General features: G+C 32.5%; 1 protein-coding gene across 1 annotated transcript; it reads left to right on the forward strand.

Annotated features, from left to right (window-relative positions):
* Positions 1–931: 931 nt before the first annotated feature.
* Positions 932–11,237, forward strand: LOC144468869 (uncharacterized). Its single transcript, XM_078178651.1, has 6 exons — positions 932–1,156; positions 2,772–2,913; positions 4,467–4,622; positions 8,105–8,365; positions 9,189–9,358; positions 10,452–11,237. Exons 1-6 carry the CDS (start codon positions 932–934, stop codon positions 10,662–10,664), a joined length of 1,167 nt encoding a protein of 388 aa, XP_078034777.1. The 3' UTR covers positions 10,665–11,237.
* The last annotated feature ends 1,152 nt before the right edge of the window (positions 11,238–12,389 follow it).

Below are 12,389 nucleotides of genomic sequence, written 5' to 3' on the forward strand. Positions count from 1 at the left end.
GCCAAGTGCACTCGCCACAGGATGAACATAGTGGGGCAAGGAGCTCCATTGGCGTACACATCGCGCTTTCTTCCTACCAATTAAATCTCCAATTCAATTTCTCCGCTCAGAACATTTATTCTTTCCGCACTATCTCCTCGCAAAGACATTGCGCCGACGTCTAATCGAATGCAACGATGTCGGATTCCGGCGAGTCGAACGGTTTCGGCTGCGCGAAGTCCAGACTATATCCAGCGAAACCGAATCGCCGGCAGAGACTACGCCATTGAAAAAGTCTACAGCGGGCCATGTACTGTGAGTGGGAAAAGAGGTAAAGAAGGGGAAGGGCTACCCATTCGGTAGCAAATGCTGGTAACCCGTCGCAAGGTCAAGATCAGTCGGTTAATCCTATCCAGTCAGCCGAGGCCCTTGCACCTTGGAGGACGAACGACCCTCACGCACGGAACTGAAATTTCATTTTCCAATCCTACGATATATACATAGTTTCGATTCGCTGCGTTTCTGCAAATTTTCGATCGAGTGTAGTCGAATGCAGCAGCGGGTCTATTACTCGAAAATCTTAGTGGTTCATCGGTTACGTGATGCTTCCTAATTGATTCATCGGTAGTATCCGCACAACGGGGAGACCAAGGCAACGAGGTGTAAATGTTGGTCTCCATTTTTTTTTTAAGTAACTCGCGGCATTGAGTTTGCTATTTCTCGGTCCAGGAGCTTTGCAAGAGTCGATCGGTTAGGTGACTCGGTAGCGCGAACACTGGCTCTGACACTAACGTTTGATCGCTCTATCGGGAGATAAACAATCGCGCGGTCAACATCGACGATCACTTAGTCACCGTGGGATTACCTCGTCATTCGTTAGAGACAGTGATTATACAGTGGAGACAACCGTAGTTGTGCCTTTTACAACGTATCCCTCCACGGGGCCTCTGTTATGGAAACCTGCGTCTTAATACCTAAAGAGTTTTCTCTGGTACTCGCTAACGATCGGTCCACCTACAAGGGTCTATTCAAGAATGATTCAGGAAGCCTAGTTACGGACGTCAGAATATCCGTCTGGTCGAACGTACTTATTCCATCGGGGACGTTGATCTATCCATTTCAGGGGTCCATTCGATTCGACAAGATCGACCTCTATTCTCTCCTAGACGATAATGATGTAAGTAATCGTAGCCGCAAACATTTCTCACTAAGTCACTGCTTCGGGTCGTCACCGACGATCTTCTCTGTTAAATTCTTCAGCTCCAAGGCACAATCGCAGCATCTTATCACGTTGAATTGCCGGTTTCGCGGATGAATGAATTTTCATTGAAACTCTAGGAACGTACGCTGCCAGGGTTCACTGATTTAACCCTTTGCAATTTGGATGAGGAGACACGTTGAAACTGCCGATAATTATGTCGCTTTCAATACTAACAACTTTCGTTTCACAAAATCTGTATCGATACGGCCTTTTATTAAGTTCTACTTAAACAGTGTAATTATTTCCAACGTTTTCTCGTTTTATATTTTTTATAGCATTACTTACTAATTCATCGATAAATATGTTTCGGATTTTGGTAGGTGGTCAGTGAAAATTCTCCGAGTGCAAAGGGTTAAAGTGTCAATCTCATTTGTGCAAATATTTTAATATTTGCCATTCAGCATGTATCAAATAGTTGAGATTGCTTTTGAATGACAAGAATTTCTGTGTTGATGTCGGGAAGGAATGCATTCAAAGATAACTTGTCCATCTTGTTACTTTGCCAGTTTTAGCTTCGCGAAACGTATGTTTAAGCTGTTGAAAGCAGGAATGGTGTAAGTTGAATAACGTTAATTTGTAGACAATGAAAGACGAATTAAAAGTACTGTGAAATGTAGCAAAATAAAACATTGTTACAACTCTTTTATGTAAGTCGCTCTCAAACTTGAACTTAAAATAATGCAAAAAAATCAAATGAAATATTTAATTAAATATGATTTGTAGATATTGAGCCAATCTGGCAAAAAATTGACTTACACCAGTTTCGTTTTAAACGTCTCTTTATACAAATATTTCACATAATTTTGGTACGGCTATAGAGCCACGTATGTTCTTTTCTGGAAATCATTCATTCCGAAGATCAATAACTTGGAAATTTTCAACCCTCCATCATCACTTTTGTTTTTAACAATATTTTCGACTGCTATAATATAGTTTTGTGCAACATGTTTTGTGGAAATGTTTAATTATCACTTTGATATCAGTACTTGTATTTGACTGAAGCAAATAACGTTAGTTTGATGATGAATAAACGGATGACGATTATGGTGCGGATCTTTGTGTCCATTAAAAATTATATTATATATAATATTTAATTATATTATACGCATTGAAAAAAACTGAAACCAAACAAAAATTTCTTCCCGCAATGATTTTAATAACCCGGAACTAATATATAGACGTCATTAAAAATTTTCGATCTGTCTTCTGCTTTACGTGGCACCTGCTCATTTCCCTCATAAATGCATAAAGTGCCTGGCGACGATCATACGCTCCAAATGAATCGATACAAATTGTTTATTCAAAATCCGTCCATAAAATGAATTATAAAAATCGCATTTTGTGAATATATTTGTTAAATGAATTAGCGGCCAACTTATAATTATGATTAAATTAATGTAAACAGTTTTTGAATAACAATCGAATATTTGCAATAAAATTCATCACCGTGAACCGATTTCATATAATGTAAAGATACACAATACAGGAATTGGAAAATCTTATTCTTCCCCGTCCTTACTCTCGGTTACAGATCAGACGTGAATATGGGTGCTACGATGAAGTTTTCTTTTCAAATTATAGCCTTAACAAACGCCAATGCAATTGGATAAGATTTCTTCGCATAGTGCAGACTTATAATGATCAAGTTAATCTAATTGGTACCAAAGTCAAAGGTAAGACAGCAAACCTGTTACCATATATTGAATAAATAGATACAGTAATTCCTGCAAAGACTCAGTAATAAGACGATTGACGGAGAAATCTAGTTTAAAATTCTACTTTAAACGTGGGGTTTATAATTTTATTTACCAATTGATTTCAATGTATTTTTTTAACGTACCCCTTCTGGATACGCTATAGCCGTACTAGATACTAGCCTTAATGAAACCGTGAAAGATTAAACTAGTTAATAAATACTTAAATAATAACTTTTAAATTCTGGGTCTAATTGGACCCGAAGCCACGGTCCAGGTGTTAAACGGTATTTCTAAACTTTCAAAAGTGACGACGTTCTAACAATTTGAAAGAGCATACGTACAGAGCATAAAACATCAATGTATTAGAAATAAAAGAAAGCAACATATCTTTCAAATTTGTAGTCAACAACTGTTTTAAAACTGGACTAAATGACTTGAATTTTTTTATCTGAGCCTATAATAAAAATTTTCTAAAGCAAAATTCAAATCGTTTAGTCCAATTTTGAAAAAGTTATACTGTCGTGATAGCTATTTTTCTTTCACAAGTGTGTTTCATCGCTAATTACACGGCTAATTATGTTTTTTCATTTATCTAAAAATTTTGTTGGAAAATATGTAGATGTATATACAAACATTCATATATGTGTAGTAAAACCGTCTATGTACGTACAGTGTGTAGTTTTATGATTTGAAATTGAACACGCGGTTTAAAATCGTACGCTAGACTAGAATGCATATCAACAGCTTTTACTTTTATTATCTTGTTCGGATGACGTCTCCGTCATCAAAGAAAATGTTTGAAACGATTTAATTGGGTAATTATATTTTGCTTTATTACTGTTTAATGCAGCATCTGTAGCAGTTCATTATACGGCAATGAAAGCGTTCGAAACTATTAATATTCACAAAACTATTAGAACCGAGGACATTTTGATGTTCGTATGAAATAGATCTCTATATTTAGGTTGACTGTTAATTTAATGGTAATTTGTGATACTGAAGAAATTATATCTCAAATAATGTAGAAGATTTATTATTCAACAATATAAATATAATAAATATATCATCTAATATTTCAGGGTAATGTCAAAGAATTAATATCGTTAATAATTAATGATAGTCAAATAACAGTTTCTTTGTACATATATTTGGTTTGCATTATAATATACCTTTATAGAAGTAATATAGAATAAGGCATAATTTTGACTTAATTAAATCAATTTAGAATACTTTTGTAAAATCTGCACGAGGTAAAATATAATAATTCTATATCAATAAGTGAGAAAGATGTAGAAGCTGTTTTTTATAAAAATCTATTTTTTACAAGAACGAAGCATAACTACACTATAATTATGAACATTGTAGTTGTCGTTATTTCATGGAAAATACAACAATTTTCGGTTGTATTCTATGGTATTTTAAACCGTTGTTCACACATTTTTGGAAATGAAATACAATTGATAGCATGTTGAATATTGTAAGCGTAAACTTTAGTAATGTTTCTTTATTTTTTATTTCTGGTACCTTAGGGGATCCAATTTTCGAAGTAATAAAAGATGTTCAACCCGATACTGAATTAGTGGCTTGGTTCCTTCCTACGGCAGAACAAGACTTCGTTTTCATTTCACACGATATGTGTTCGAGGTCCGCTTTGTACAGGTGCACGATTGACTCTATTTTAGACGGTGAGTTTATCCAAAAGCTTCAAAGTATAGTAGATAATTACTGAAATACATAAGTAAGTTTAACCCCTTGCACTCAAATAACAACTCTAGCCATATGTCGCTATAATTTTGACATTACTAGATTTGTTTGTACTTGACAATTTGCTAAATGATTATAATAGTACGCACTCGGTTTTAGTCTCCCTTGTCTGAGAAATATTCTAGATCATACAAAATTTAAGGTCCAATTTACGAATCAAAAAAGGCTTTAAGTGCGAAAGGTTAAACTGTTTTTAAAGCTTTGTCAATGCATGTACAAAATATCTTAAATTACCACTGAAAATTGTAAGTAAAAAATTGATTCAATGCCAGATATGTTGAATAGCACATATGACTTTAATATATCAATTTGTAGCCGATAGCTTTTGTCTTCGTCTCCCTTCACCTCGTTACAAATTTTAATATCTTAATTTTTATATTTTCATTTGATTGATTAAATATCTTGATTAAAGTTATACTGTTCGAGGGATTATTAAAATATCGGGAATTTCAAACTACGATCTTACAAACCATTTAAATCTGATTTTTTTACTGAAAATTCAAACATTACTTTTTGACCAATCCAATAGTGTCTTTTATGTTTATGTTATTTAAACAGCATGTATCTACAATTTGGAATATTTCTTGTTTCTGATGAAACATGCTTGATTTATTTGTAACTCGTAATATGGATAAAAGTATTAAGCGAAAAAACATATTCCCCTGTTCAGCTGAATAGTTTAGTTGATATTGCAAGCATTTAACAATCAAGAAGTATCAAACTAAATGTTGAAATGTACTATCAATTTTTTAATGTATATTTAAATAAATGGAACGTAGTTATAAGCTTAAGACCTCTACTAGCTTTGGGAGAACGTTTTACAATATTACAATTAACTTACACATATGTTGCCCAAGATATAAAAATTAATTAAAGATACGGAATTGAAGTTATAACAAGTTCTGTTTGGCAATATCTTTCCAAAATTATGAAGTTAATTAACTCAAAGTACAAATATATGTTTTCTTTTACTACTTTTTATTGCACATTTTATTTTAATTTGTTTTTCCTGATAATAAAAGTTCCTCAATATTTAAAAGAACAGAAGTACAGAATAATTAAAAAGTCACTATTTATTAGTTTTATACGTACATAGGCAATATAGTATTGAACTTTCTTTCCAAAACTTTCAATTACAGTACAAATTATATAATTTAGACTCAATGACAACATAAAATCTCAAATTAATCTAAATTAATATTAATGAATTATGTTACTTTAAATATATTTTTAAATACATTATTAAATATATTATTGAATATATTATTGAATAGATTAATTACCATTTCTGTATACACAAAAGTTGTTGCCCGCTACACTACAGAAATTATGTTGTTTTAATGTTCTAATCAAAACTGTGTTAAAATCATTGCAATTACAATTAGAAAATTGCCTTTAGTAAATTAATACAAAATCTTTATTTAACTCTCTATAGTCCAAAGTTTTCATAGGAATATAAAGTCGTTTATGTAACTTGCAACCAAGAAATCTCAGTTTTTGTAAATAAATCAACAAATTTAAATAGATCATATTTTCTCTGAATCTTTTCGATCATAAAGGTGAAATAACAGAACAAGATATTTTTCCAACATTGTAGCTAGAAATGAAATTAGTCTAAAAACCATAATAAACGAGTTTGCGACTTGAATCTTACACCGCGCCGCAGTTAAATAAAGAATACAACTATTCGAAAAATTTTAAACATTAACACAGCATTTGTAAAATAGAAATTGGTACGAAAACGTTCGATTCGATTCATAGATGAAACAAAGAAGGACACGACAATCCGATTTTCGGTAATCGCAACTATTCCTGGGCGCAATCGCGTTAATCGCCACAATCGCTGGACAATTGAAAAAGAAAGGAGACGATTGACCGAGAAATTTGAAATGCAAATATAGGCCGGTACTTTTGTCGGCTAGATCAGAAGATGCTTGTTCGTTCGGTCATGATTCAAATGCGTAGACCCCCGCGCTTACGAAGAGATAAAGGACAGTACAATGCCACCGAACCTTCAATTCTGAACAGAGGCTCGCCGCGGCGAACGAAAAGAAGAGTAGGGAATGGTTAGGGGCTGAAGGCTGGGCGGAGACAGGGAACGGTTGCCGTGGTGACGAGGGATCGTTTGCCAGAACAAGTTTTATAAGAAACAAAAGAGAATTAGTGCTACCATACAAAGTGCGACAAAAACTATAACATCCGAATATGTAGAATGATTTTTTTCTTGGTAATGTGACGTATTTACAGATTTATGAACTTTTCGTTTATCTTATGCTTTGACGAACAGTGGTCCCAGAATCCGTTTTCTGTGGCCAAAATTCGTAATACGTTGAAAACATTTCTTTTTATACAAACTGATAACCTTTTGATGCTTCAATATCAAAAACATTATGTATTTCATGAATATACGACATTCTAAAGATAGTTTCAAGTAAAATTAAATGTGTTGCATGTAGATTGTTGGATTTTTATGCGAAATGAATATTTTCCGAGACGATTGTAAGAAACAGAAATTAAATAAATATACATTGTTTCTCTTAACAAGTTTGACAATTTGCAAATAGTATAACAATATTACTAAATTCGTGTTATATCTGCATAATTTTATATTTTATCTGCAGAATTTTGCTATAAATACATAAATTCACAGTCTAGTTATATGTATGTCAAGTATAGAATATCAGAAAATAGATTTTAACCTTCTGGCCGTGATACCGCATGGAGTCATTAATATTATACCGTATTTTGGAGAATAGTTTTCTTTCGTCTGACTAATCTTATGAGGTAAAATATTTAGTTATGGTGTAGTTTATACGCATATATCTAACAATATACAGTGATTTAAATAATTATAATCTCAAAGTAACTTTTACATTGTTACTGGTATCTAAACGAAAATTTTATAAAATATTATATTTGTCTATGTCAAATATAGAAATATTTTATTTTGCTTTTTTAAAAATATACAGAGAGATCCAACTAAAAGAGACGCCTACAGAGCTATGAATAATTGTAAGCTGAAAGCAAGTTTTACATTTGTCACAGATATGTAAACAAAAGCCAAGAAAAAAAACTATTATATTTGTATACTTTTATACGAATATGATAACGCGTCAAGTTTAAATACCGTAAAAATGTAAAAGTTACTCTGTGTTTGTAACTATTCACAACACTGTATTAGGTTTCCTAAATATTTTTTCCTACAAATCGAGTCGGATGAGAGAGACCCATTTGCTAAAAGACGGTACAGTATTAATGATTCCTTATGGCACTATCCCAGCAGTCCAAATGATGATTTCGTATAAATCAGTCACGAAAGTATTCGTGCATTTCCTAAAACATGATAACTTTTCCTAAAAATTATTCTAAATGTAACACGTAATTTTTCCAATTCTGTTTTAAGAATCTCCGTTAGATTTGTCCATGGCACTGCTTTCTCATCATTCGCCAGCCGCAATTCCACATCCGTACTATGAAGTCGATGAATACGAGTCAACATCCGAAGAGTCTTCCTCGTCTACATTATCCCTAACGGGGGATCACTTGGACTGTAGTATTTTGACAACGATCAAAAGGGGCGAGAGGGTTTTGCTACCGTGTGAAGTGTGCGGGAAGTCCTTCGACAGGCCCTCTCTTCTGAAACGTCATATGAGAACGCACACAGGTACGCAACAACACGAACCACGTGTGAATAATAGATTAGAATATTGCCTCGTCTCTATCGGTCTCTGATTTGTTTTTTGACCTGTTAAGAGGGTATTCCGGTTTTAAGTATCATTTTTCATATTTTCTAAGGTTTTTTTTTAAATATCTGTTCAGCTTTTCCCTCTAGATCTTCGTACAGATCTTTATGAGGATTTAAAGTGCCTAATGAATTCTTTTAAACTAACAATGATAAAAATTGTGTGAGATATATTCCGTTTTATTGAGAACGTTTTGAGAACTCTAAAGTAAAAAGATGAGAAATTGTCTTGAGTATAGGTCTGGCTATAGTCTGTATTAATATAGTCTAATATAGACTATATTAAAATATCTTTTCCTCTTTTATATAAAAAGTATTGCTTCATTTTCAGTCAAACGATCAAAAATAACCCGATTGAAAGGAAAACGTGTTTAAAGTTTCTAAATAAATAATTTTAATTAGCTTTAACGTTATACCAATGAAAATACGCCATCCTGTTAAAAAGAAAATTTCTGTGACCTTAAAATTTTCCATAATTTACAACGGAATCATAAGAACAAAATCTTCACCATTTCGATAATAGGTTCTCGAAAGAAGTATTTTATTCTTCAAACATTTTCCTATGTGATTAAAAAGTGCTCATCGTAAAATTCTATGTGATTCGCCACGCATAAGCACAGACCTTTTTAAATGTTTTCTGGTCGTTAAAAATTGCTCGTCGTAAAATGCTAGGTGATACACCCCGTGTGCGATTAGACGCAATATTAATAATCTGAGACCTAGCCTTGATATTATTATATTTCAGGGGAGAAACCGCATGTTTGTGTGGTGTGTAATAAGGGTTTCTCAACTTCGAGCTCCTTGAACACACACAAGCGGATTCACAGCGGTGAAAAACCTCACCAGTGCCTTGTTTGCGGTAAGAAGTTCACGGCCTCATCGAACTTGTATTATCATCGTATGACTCATATTAAGGTAAGTTTGGAAGAATCACTTCTGATAAGAAACATTATAGATAACTGACCCAATTTTCCTGCTCCCGGATTAAAAATGTATAAAAAGAGAAAAGTTTCATATATAAATTGATACTTCTCTCTGAATTTTACATGTTGATAGGTAAACATAATACCAAAATATATATTATTAATTTATATACAATAATTTCTTTTACGTATACGTTTTTAATCTGGGGACACTAAAAGTACGACTGGTACGGAAACTAGGACATCTATCGTATGCATACATTGTTAACTACTGCTAAGGCAAGTCATCCAGAAGTCCAATTAGTTTGGGAAAACCAGCGATTAGAAGTTACAATGTCCGGTTTCCTATCAAGTAATACGTGTGCCATTTGCTCGGAAAATTGAATACTCGTTAGATAATGACAGTCAAAGTTTGCCATAAGTAGCTCCGAAAATGATTTTAATAAGTTAACTGATATGTTCGACAAAAGCAGCTAATTACAAAGAAGGATGCATATTTTGACATTCTTCATTAAATCATGTATTTTATAAAAGTGTCGTATTTAAACAAAATATGAAAAAACCAAATGTCTATAGCGTAATTGCAATATACACAATATAATATTGTTACTTCATATACATGCTATTTGGATATCGATGTATTTCTAATTTTATTTATTTCATTTTTTAATTTCATACCATGTACATCTACTACCAAAAGTATTAGGATATTAACAGAAAATTAAATAGATTTGAAAAGTTGATAGGAAATTCTTACATCTTCTATTTATTTCAAACTTAATTTTATAAATCTGTAACAAGTAGATCACTATTATAAAAGAGAATTAAATTTTCTTTTCGTGAATACATCGATCGTGATTTTAATTATTCCTTGGACTAATTTCGGCATCCGTTTTATTATTTCGTCTACTATTTTTGTTCCTATTTGGTTCACGTATTTTGTATCGTGGTCCACATTGAGAAAACATAGAGCAAAATGACTACACGACGGTTACCGTTAAAACACAATATGTCGTTATATTCAATTCACAACCTTGTCACTACATATATTTTATCACTGAAAAAATATCTTTTATGTTTTACAGGAAAAGCCACACAAATGTTCCCAGTGTTCGAAATCATTTCCAACGCCTGGAGATCTCAAGAGTCACATGTACGTACACAATGGACTGTGGCCATTTAGGTGTCATATTTGCAGCCGAGGTTTCAGTAAACCGACCAATCTTAAAAATCATATGCTACTGCATCTTGGCAGGTGTACTAACAAGAAGATCGTTAAATCTATCTCTGATTATTAACAAGTGTAAAGACACTCTCGTAACTATAGGTCATTCAGCGAAGATGACGAGTCTTCCTCTTATACATATATCGTGATAACTAAATTTATTCCTTTAAATAATTATTTAATAAAATTATTTTCCTAAATTAAATGTTATTCCTCCTGTTTTATTTATATTGATATGCGCGAGTAACGATTTAAGAATGAGCATATACAAAAATGGTACATAGTAGGTATATTATTATAATAATAGTTGTTAATGCTTTAACAACAAAGACAATGTACATGTACATATATGTATAAGTTAGGCGAATCCTGCTTGATAAATATGGTTCAAGAAACCCAAGCAGGCGAAAGACTCTATATTATGGATAGTTTTATTTTATATGTACGAATTTTTACGACTATCATGTTTAAGTTGTTGATTCAGCGTCTAAGTGTGTAATTATTCACGGCCATAGTCGAACCATAGTCGAACGTGTTACTTCACCTATAAATTGTTAAAATATTCTAAGACATTTATTATTAAATGTTCCATTTGTAAATGAAATTTTTATTTCTGAAATACAACTACAACTTCTCTTTGTACTGATTCATTTTGTATTAAGATATATAAAAATATTGCCTAAACATACATAGAATGAACCGATTCTCATTTATCATGATAATTTATTTCTGAGATTAATTGCAAATACGTTCTCGGTTAGTTGTGAAAAATATTAATATGTTGAATGAATCGTATCAAAGCAATTCGATCCAAAAGTAACAATTGCTTTTATTTATAAAACTTCTGTCCCTTTAAAGAACAATTTATTGTAAAACCGGCGCCAACGTTTAAAGTAACAAACATTGTAATTAGTTTTGCGCTTGTGGAGTCTCCAATTGTTAAAAGTTAATTTTTAATTTAATTAAATTGTAAAAAACGACCAACAGAAGTAGTACAAATTGCATACTTGTAACTTCTGCATTTATGTTTTATATTTTGCCAATTAATTGTCTACCTAATATTTAAAAAAACCCATCACCACAGATATACCACCACCAACAATGAATGCGAGTACAAAGTCAAAGTCTACTTAATACTTAAAAACTCAACACCACTTCACAGCCATTAGCTCCATGTAATTACCGATTTCGAACTAGTTGCAAACGAATTTACAGCTGATTGGAAATCGAAAATTACATCGATTGCCCGAGTCTCACCACGGGGAGGTTGCTGGAGAGGAGACCCGAAAGCGAGTCAGAACGAAACCAGAATTTGTTAGGGTTCCCTTTCTTAGGATAACAATTTTTGCTTACTTACTAACGCTGTAACAAATAACTTAGTAATTAACGCAACGCCTTAGTAACTAATGCAACGCCTTAATAAATAAAGTATACTTTGACGATATTACTGAATATAGTTATTAATTAAAGTTGTGGCATTCTTTTATTGTCATTGTTTCCTCCACATTTGTCAAAAGTTTTTTTCGATTCGTAACCATTTGGAAATTAAATTTACTGCCACCATAATTATTCCTTACATATAATTATGCATCAACACCTAGAAGTTCCTGTACATAGAGACTAGAAAAAGAGTCATAATGAAAACCAGAACTCATTATGGCTCCTTTTCTTACAAGTTTTGTTTAATGACTAACCCTTTAATAACTAACTCCTTAATAAATAGCGCCTTAATAACTAGCGCCTTAATAACTAACGCCTTGATAATTACCGCCTTACGAAAATATATTTTTAAAAATTC

Source organism: Augochlora pura, chromosome 4 (genome assembly GCF_028453695.1).
Source record: "Augochlora pura isolate Apur16 chromosome 4, APUR_v2.2.1, whole genome shotgun sequence".
Taxonomy (NCBI): Eukaryota; Metazoa; Arthropoda; class Insecta; order Hymenoptera; family Halictidae; genus Augochlora; species Augochlora pura.